The following is an 8,971-nucleotide window of genomic DNA, read 5'->3' as shown; positions in this document are numbered from 1 at the left end:
TAGAAGTAAACTGAGATCTATTCTCTTTTTAAAACACATATGTTGGATTCTTAAAGCTACACAGACAAACAAAAACATATATTCAGAATTTAAGTATAATGATTTAATAAGGAATCATTTGAAAATATAGAAAAAATCAGAGCATAACACGAAAACGACACCGAAAATTAGCCTCATTTACACACTGGGTATGTTGACTTTTCATCTGCTTTTATCTATAAATTTCTTTTTCCGGCTAATTTTTGTGTACCATTGCTCGTGTTATCCTCTTGTTCTTCTATCCTTTTTTAGTCTTCTTAAAAAAAATTCTCAGAAAGAAACAGATATGTGCCCAGATTGAATTTATGTTGTGTTTTAATATTCAATGTTTGTGACTGATCTGTGATAGTTTAAATTCAGATCAAGCCCTATCATAGTCTTGAGTTCATGTGCTTTAGGACCAAACCATTCACCAACAATTTCTGCAATCTCCTTTGGTGACTTTCAAAATTTCTCATATCCATTTTCCACTACATAGGGTACATTTCCAACTTCCTGCACAATATCAGATTTCTAAGGTGTTGAGACAAAAATGACATTTTTACCCTTGCAATCTAAAATCAACTTTAATAAGAAAATTACCTGGTCGGCAATGTAATCGTTTAGAATGATGGGGAGACCTCGGATCATGGCGTCTGCAATTGTGGCTGGACCAGCCTATGAGACATGTAAAATTAACCAATAAACAAAATTAGAAGTTTAACATTAGTGTGAGCGACAAAGAGTAAAAAAAGTTGAATATCTGAAATAATAAAAAAGTAAAAAAAATTGAATATTGAATACAAAGTGGTAACCTCACTTTCCACAACTGTTTTACTTATTAATCTTCCCCTGCTAAAATTGAATATCTGAAACAGTAAAAAAAAGAAATAATTAATTAATTTAAAGAAATAAAGAAGCAGTGAAGGATATGAATTAATTGCCGAGACTTATTTTTAAACATTGCCAAGTAAAACGAAGTTATTATTCACCTGTATTTATTAGGGAAAAAAGAATTACTGATTTTCATTCATAGATGGCTATTTGGGCTTTTTTTTCCTAACTCCTCTGATGTGAATACTGTGAAATTTAGTCTCGTTCAGACATTTTATTCAGTCTACGGTGTGTATACATCACTTTATCCATACATACATCATTACTCATTCAGGGAAAAAAGAGAAACATCTCCTAAGTTTATTATGTTGGTTACAAATAAAGGAATAAGAACATAAATATAAGCAAGAGAAAGTTATATTTGATGTGAACTTACAGGATGAAAACGAATACAAAGCTGAGAAGTAACTCCATATATTACTCGAATGCAAAGCCCATTAAACCCTCACAATTTTATCCAGTGAAGACGATGCGACGTACTGGTCGTTCAATGAAAAGTCAAAACCTGGAAAAATGAGATTATAGATGAAAAAAAGACATCAACACATGACTAATAGCCCCTTTCAATCAAAAGATATTAAAGGAAAGACTAAAGAGCCAGTACCAGTTGATCAAACCCATGACATCTTTTGTGTGCCCAGTCAGTTTGTTCATGATTGAAGGTAGATCAAAGAAGGTTTCTCATAGGTCAAACCCATTTGTTACTTCAAATTTCACATAGCATTTTAAGGAAATTAGAAATTGACAATCAAGATTAGTAAATAGAACCTGCTTCATATCCAACCGAAGCATGTTCACCACCACTGGTCAAAGAACTACACAAAAATCTCTGTAAACATGCAAACAACGAATTATCACTTCTTTTCAGTTGTATGAACAAACAAACACCACCATAGCCTGTAATCAATTTACTTTTTATATTGGATGGTAAAAAAGTAATAAATTAAAATGTAAAACAGAAATTTTAATTATTTACCACATCTAGTTAAAAACAGAATAAATTTGATTTAAAAATAACTAAATGTAACAATATCTTATCTGAAACCATCACATGCAACAGAAACAACGGGAACAAAAAGTCAAATTCGTCGATTTTAAACCCTAATTTGAAGGAAATTGAAGTTATTTAACAACATAATTGTATAATTTGAACTGTATGTGTTACCTTCGCTTAACGGGCGAGGTAGACGTGAGTGGATTTGTCGATCCACGACATTGATGTGCTTCCCGAGAAGAACATACGGGTGAAGTACAGCAGTTGCCGGCGGTTGATTGGAACCCATCTTCAATATCTCCTCTGTTTCGAATTGGGTTATGCAAGAAGGCGACAGAGCAGGTTGTTTGGAGGGCATCGGCGGTGAGGTTTGGTGGGTGTAATGAAATGTGTAAACAACTGATTGGGAGATTGAGGAGGCAGAAGTATAAGAAACACAAAAAACGAATCGAAATTGAAAAAGGGAAAACGGGGTAGCGGTACCTGAGATGTTTGTTAAAACCAAAACCGAACCCTAATCTGTGGGAAAAACGGTTTTGAAGGAGAATATGATGGAAGACGACCGTACGTTTCTGATCGAAGGTGAATATGAGTGGAACGCAGGTACCTGTTGACTCAACTTTGGCGCCAGCGTCACCAGCTCCCCTCCATCATCGTTTTTCTCTGACTATGACAAACGTCATCGCCACCAATTTCCTTCGTGTTTCTTCTCTATCATCTTTATCTAGATCTTTCATCTCGTCATTGATTAATTTTTTCAGCAGATCGATGAAGTCGGAGACGACAAAGTTGCATGCTGATGGCGGAGGTCGAGCAGATAGAGTGGAGCCCTAATAGAAATACAGAAGGAGGTGGAAAGGAAAAGGATGAGGTATGTAGAAGGTTGAAGGTGGTCAAAGTGGTGGATGGGCGGTGGAAGGTATGTAGAAGGTTGAAGCGGTCAAAGCGGTGGAAGGATCTGGAACTAAAAAGGAGTGGTGGATCGATAACCCACTAAACTTTTATATATATATATATATATATATATATATATATATATATATATATATATATATATATATTAATTACATTATTAAGGGACCAAACTGTAATTCAATAAAAGAAGCAGACCATTTCTGTCAGATAATAAACAGGGACCAATTCTGCCAACTCCTAATACAGTTTATTATTACTATTTTTCATAACTTTAATATATATATAATAATTATTAAAAAACAAAAAATAAAATAAAAATAAAAAACAAAAGAAAAATAAAAAACAACTAAAAGACAAATAAATGAAGAGGACGAGGAGGAGTAGAAAACCCCATTTTTTGTATTTAAATATTGAATGTTTAATGTTATTATAAAATCATCATTTATACCCATCACATACCACATATCTGATGGGTGTCACATTAGCACCACATTCTCCTATCACTAACTTATTTAAATTTAATTCAAAAATACATTAAAATACAAAAAACACATATTTTTTTAATTAAATTTAATTCAAAAACACAATAAAATATTTTTTTTTATTAAACTAGTTTTTTATTCAATGAAACAAGATTACATTAATTTAAAACAAACAACATAAAAAAACATAAAAAACCTTAAAAATACAACCACAAACAACTTAAAACTACTTTTTAAACCTTATTTTTACTCACTAAATTTTGGCACTCTCTTAATTTTCGCCAAGCTTTGACGTGTTTAAACGGTGTGTGTTTCGTGTCTTCATATTGGTTCATGGCCACAGCAAACGGGTCGTTTTCGTGTACGTTGTTTATAACAAAGTTATAAATACCATTGAATTCATGGCATTTAACTCTCATATCGCGATACTTCAAACATATTTTATCAACACTACGATTTTGGCAACCCATTAAATCATGGAAAATGTTTCCAACCTTTATCCAAAAATTAGGAGGCGTTACTGGGTCTTCTAAAGCCGCTACCCATGCTCGTGCTAAGTTCTCTTCTTCATTTTCTGACCAATTCATCATTTTAGGAGCCATTGGTTTTGGAAGAATGTAAAAGAAGTGTGATTTTGTGAGAAAAGAAAGAAGAAACTGTGTGAGTATGTTTAATATAAGTGTAGTATTTATAGAAGAAGTTTAATATGTTTGAAAGGTAAAAAAGAAAAAAAAACAAAAAATTCCGTTGCAAAAGAAACTAGCCGTTGCAAACATCAACCAATAGACTTTTCCGTTTGATTTCGTGGAACACACAAGGGAACACCACGACCACGATCGACCACGACCGGCCGGGATGGTATGCACGGTCGTGGTCGTGGTCCACGTATACCACGAGCCATCTCGTGCTAAGTATTCTGAATGGCCTATGATGTGGTGATTCTCATCTTGTAAGCATGATGACTGTAACAATAACACAAGGATAGTCCGAATAAAAAAATGACATATGAATAGCGTGAACGGAAAAATATCTCATAGCAAGTCATAACGAAAAAATAACACGTTGATAGTCTGAATAAAAAAATAACATATGAATAGTCCGAACGAACAAAAATATTCTAGTCTGAAAGAAAAAAATAACGCAAAAATAGTCCGATCGAACAAAATATGTATTTTTAATAATAATAATAATAATAATAATAATAATAATAATATGTATTTATTAAAATTATTAAAAAAAACAAAAAATAATAAAAAACAAAAAATAAAAGAAAAATAAAAAACAACTAAAAGACAAATAAAGGAAGAGGAGAAGGAGGAGAAAATCCCATTTTTTTGTATTTAAATATTGGATGTTTTATGTTATATAAGATGGGGGTGATTCTCATCTTGTAAGCATGAGGATTGTAACAGTTTCTATTTTTTTTTTCAAGTGGTATATTGTACTAGATTATAATGTTTGTTTTGTTTAACATAAAACATTAAGTTTTGGATTGATACCCTTTTGTTCCTCTACCTCTATCTCGCAACAAGAAAATTCATTTGTTTTGTGCATTAATTTTATCCTCATAATAAGGATACATTCGATCCTATTAGTTTCAACAAGAAACTAATTCCAACATTAGAATCGTCTAATAATTTTTCAATAAATGTCACATTTTAAGACTTAAATCCTTTTATTATATTTACTTTTCATGAGATATGTTACTTAGAAATTATGATAAATTTGAATAAAAACGAAACATTTTCAAGAAACCATGGATGAAGGTGGTTTTTAAGAAATAGAGAAATGGAGTGAGTTTTCATAAAATGAAAATAAGAATTATTTATTAAATAAAAATAAAAATAATATTATTTTATTAATAAGATATTATATATATGTTTAATTGGATTTAACATATGGTTGGAATGAAAAAAGAATATAGAGTTAAAATCACCCCAATTTACTGTTTTTTTAGTGTCCATAGCGACTCATTTCAAACAAAATTATGATTTCTCCAAAACACAAAATACTCAAATTATTTTTGTTAACAACTATCTCTTTAAATTTGAACATGGATGTTCATATTTCTCATGCGTTTATTTTTCTTTTGGATTTCCCCTTCATCGTTTCAACATAAAAATGATAAATCAGTATAATATGATGATGAAAATAATTGCCGATGTACCCAATAAACTGCAGAAACAAGCTAAAATTACGTAAGCTGACAGTGAATAGTCAATTGTCTGCGATACAATCGAGATCGATCAAAGGGAACGATTTGTTGTAAATCATGTTTCCCCCTTTTTTCCCAATCGACTTCCGATTGCATCATCTCAACCTTGAATCATACTCTTTTCATCCATCCCCAAATCTAACAAGGTTTTGGTCCACCTTTTCCGCCCTCAAAAATGTCACAACATCGCCTAAAGTTAAAGCAGCAGCAGCAGCAGCAGGCCTGTCTCTCCCTTTCTCGGGCAGCGCGTCCTCCCACAGGTGAACTCCTATTTCATTTTTATGTAATCGGGAAATCTAAGAACCCTAATCGCAAAAGCCAAGGATTACAACGATTTTGTCTCGACTTTATTGATTTGGTGAAGTTTCGGGATGGAAAAAAGTAGAAATTTGGTGTCGGTTTTCAAACTAAAATCCACTGTTTTGTTAAAGCAAAGCTTTAAAAAAAGAAGATCTCTCTCCCTCTCTATCTCTCTCTTTCCCTTTCTCTCTCTCTCTCTGTTGTTGTCTTCTTACATGGCGCACACGCACACAGTGCGTGTATGCGATACAGTGAAAGTGACCCAAATAAAGAAAGAAAGAAAGAGTGGTCAGCAGCCTACAGGGTACACTAAAATGATGATGAGGGAATCTCTTTTTCTCTTTCACTGTTAACTTTACCAGTTTCCTCTTCCCTATTTCATCTTTTTTCACACACAAACACTTCTGTCTTGTGATTATCATTTTCTTGTAGTGTTTGTCATGCTTTTGGACCTGTGTGTGATGAGATGATCTAAAATGTCAGTTCTCTATATGGGTTTTTCTTTAACTGATGACCTTGTAAGTAGTCCCATTCCCCTCTTCTTTCGATTTCACACTTTATGATTTGTTATAAAATGTCAATTCTTGATATGGGTTCTTCGTTCTTAGATGATCTTGTAAGCCTTTTTTTTTCTTTTCCAATCTGTTTGTTTATTTCATTACATTTCTTGATATTTATCGATTTACAGGAGATGAAAGAAGGGGTGGTGGTTCAATTGAAAGACGACTCCGGTTTTGATTTGGAACCGGAGTTTGAGTTTTGGCCGGTTCAACACCCATCCGAACCTTCCCATGAAGATAGACCGGTTCAGTGTCCTATCCCTCACTCTTCCCACCTCATCAATGTAAGTCTTTTCAAGTTTCTTGAATCTTGATAATCGCCAACTGTTCTAATAACTTCTGGTGTTATAGGATGAAAGAATGCAGGATGATCGGTTTTCTGATCGGAAGAGACCGGAAGTTACAGAATCACCGGCGGCCACCATTAGAACAGTTCGGAAAAGGCATCACGACCACACAGATACCATCGCACCATTGCTGCAAACGCCGACTGTGGCTCTTTATCCTCATTTGCATCAGAAGATGAATACGACTGTTTTCAATAAGTTTCATCAAGTTCACAGGTTTGAGTCTTGAAATAGGAGATCAAAATCTGGAATTGATGCTTAAGTTGCAGGTTTTTATGCATTCTGATCATCATGGTGTTTTATGACAAGTTAACTTTTAGGTTTAAGGTGATGATAATAGTGGATTAGATGATGTACTTTGGTGAAACTATTTACTATTTATGTATGTATAATACGATATGAGCTACTGTTTTGTTGTCCATGTGTTATCCGACTTTTGACCACTAATTTCATAAGATTGATGGATCACCAAACGGTTTGTTTAAATTCAAAAAGTAATAATTGGATATTGATCAATACCAAATTCATTTAATTCATCATTAACACTTTCTTTTGTTTGGTAAGGATGAAGAAAAGAGCAAACTACAATTTTGGTTTCTTAGACGACCGACCCTTGACATTATTTTTTTTACACTTCTATAATCATTATTTTTTTACACTTCTATAATTTATAATTATAGTGTAAAAGATATTGTAAATACTAAAATCTTCCAACCCATTATATTATATTTAACACTAAAAAGAATATTTTAGATATATTGTTCTTTAATCAACGTTATATTTAGTGTTGCATTAAAATCCAACATTGTATATAGTGTTACACTACATTATATATAATGTTAGGTATACTATAGGGTTGGAGCATTATATTTAGTGTTGCATTAAAATCCAACATTGTATATAGTGTTACACTACTTTAATATAATGTTAGGTATACCGTAGGGTTAGAGCATTATAGTGTAAAAATAGTTTTTTAGTGTAGGGTTGAAGATGTCCTCCATTGGGCATCCTTTTTTTTATTTTGGTCCCAAGATATAGTTTATAATTTTGATTGCTAGTTTAATTTTTTGTATCCATTTTGGTTATTGAATGGTTACTTTTAAGAGAAATTTCTAAAAATAAATAAATTACAACCTCAAATGCCAAAAAAAATAATAATAATAATAACAAAAATAACCAATCATCTCCAAAAATGATCATCAAGTCCCCCATAAGAGCGGCTTCTAAGAAGTGATATCTATTTAAAGGGTCAAACTTTTCATTTTAGTTTTCCGGTCCGCATAAGCTACTCTACGAACTCACTCTATAAATATCCGGTCTGCAAAAACATAAATTAAGAACGACTCCGCAAAAGACGAACAAGTTCGATAGATGTTTTACTGCGGCCTCAATATTCGTACTGCAAACTTAGTAAAGCGTACAAACAGGTAATGAGAAATCAAAATTCGTGCATAAATTATGACTTTTTTTTCTCATATAAAATCGTAGAATTTATTAAAAAATCAATTTCGTTTGAAAGAAAATAGGATAAAATTCATTTTTCATTTCAGAAATATGAACGAATTTTTTGAAATTGTTTGTATAGGGTCTTGGCAAACAATAGATAAAGAAAACACATATGCTATGCCATTTGTTACAAACTTATATATATATATATATATATATATATATATATATATATATATATATATATATATATATATATATATATATATATATATATATATATGTGTGTGTGTGTGTGTGTGTGTGTGTGTTCCGACATATATTAACTATTACGAACCAATAAATTTGGTTAAAGTGAAAACATATTATATGGATAAGAGTAATATTATGTTGTCTTTCCAACATCTGGAGTATGTGTATGTTATAAATGTAGTTGATGATAATGATGTAAGACATTTCAAAATTGTAATTTGTAATATCAATAATGTTGTACATTTGTATATGATGTTGGTTGGTGAAGTTTAAGAATAAAGAGTAGTGCATCGGTAGCGATCAAATATTCGAAAAAAAATCCCAAAAGTGGAAAGGGATTCTGTGGAAACCTTTCCAATGGAAGAAAGCAATAATGTAGTGAGTTAGCATATCAGTCCTTCAGTTTCTAGAAAACAACGTATATATAATAGTTCATTAAAAGCTATAGAAAATGATTTACTAGAAAAAAATGTTGATGATGGTGTTGAAGATGATGAAGGTACATGTGATGAAAAAAATAAAACGATGGTTGTTACTATTTTTTAGGA

General features: G+C 31.9%; 1 protein-coding gene and 1 long non-coding RNA gene across 4 annotated transcripts; one reads left to right on the top strand and one right to left on the bottom strand.

The window, feature by feature from the left end:
• Nucleotides 1-312: 312 nt before the first annotated feature.
• On the bottom strand, nt 313-2,892 carry LOC145103953 (uncharacterized). 2 transcript variants are annotated; one of them, XR_013706951.1, is made up of 7 exons: nt 2,390-2,892; nt 2,078-2,305; nt 1,517-1,741; nt 1,289-1,417; nt 834-887; nt 622-696; nt 313-534 (listed from the first exon to the last, which is right to left on the bottom strand). It is a non-coding gene; the product is annotated as an uncharacterized LOC145103953 (long non-coding RNA). The 2 variants fall into 2 exon arrangements; XR_013706953.1 differs by having other exon boundaries at nt 839-887.
• Nucleotides 2,893-5,832: 2,940 nt separating this feature from the next.
• On the top strand, nt 5,833-7,146 carry LOC145103952 (uncharacterized). 2 transcript variants are annotated; one of them, XM_079041232.1, is made up of 3 exons: nt 5,833-6,336; nt 6,507-6,662; nt 6,730-7,146. In XM_079041232.1, the coding sequence occupies exons 1-3, from the start codon at nt 6,295-6,297 to the stop codon at nt 6,952-6,954; spliced, it is 423 nt and encodes a 140-aa protein (XP_078897358.1). In that variant the 5' UTR covers nt 5,833-6,294; the 3' UTR covers nt 6,955-7,146. The 2 variants fall into 2 exon arrangements, with proteins under 2 accessions (XP_078897358.1, XP_078897357.1); XM_079041231.1 differs by having other exon boundaries at nt 6,320-6,434.
• Nucleotides 7,147-8,971: the final 1,825 nt, after the last annotated feature.

Source organism: Lactuca virosa, chromosome 4 (genome assembly GCF_052849685.1).
Source record: "Lactuca virosa cultivar CGN04683 chromosome 4, Lactuca_virosa_CGN04683_v6, whole genome shotgun sequence".
NCBI lineage: Eukaryota > Viridiplantae > Streptophyta > Magnoliopsida > Asterales > Asteraceae > Lactuca > Lactuca virosa.
The sequence above is the reverse complement of the archived record's forward strand: the minus strand, read 5'-3'. Positions and strand labels throughout refer to the sequence as shown.

Coding starts and splice junctions, on each gene's coding strand:
- LOC145103952 (XM_079041231.1), top strand. CDS start 6,378: ATGATTTGTTATAAAATGTCAATTCTTGATATGGGTTCTTCGTTCTTA. Junction 6,435..6,506: donor CTTCGTTCTTAGATGATCTT/GTAAGCCTTTTT, acceptor ATCGATTTACAG/GAGATGAAAGAAGGGGTGGT. Junction 6,663..6,729: donor ACTCTTCCCACCTCATCAAT/GTAAGTCTTTTC, acceptor CTGGTGTTATAG/GATGAAAGAATGCAGGATGA.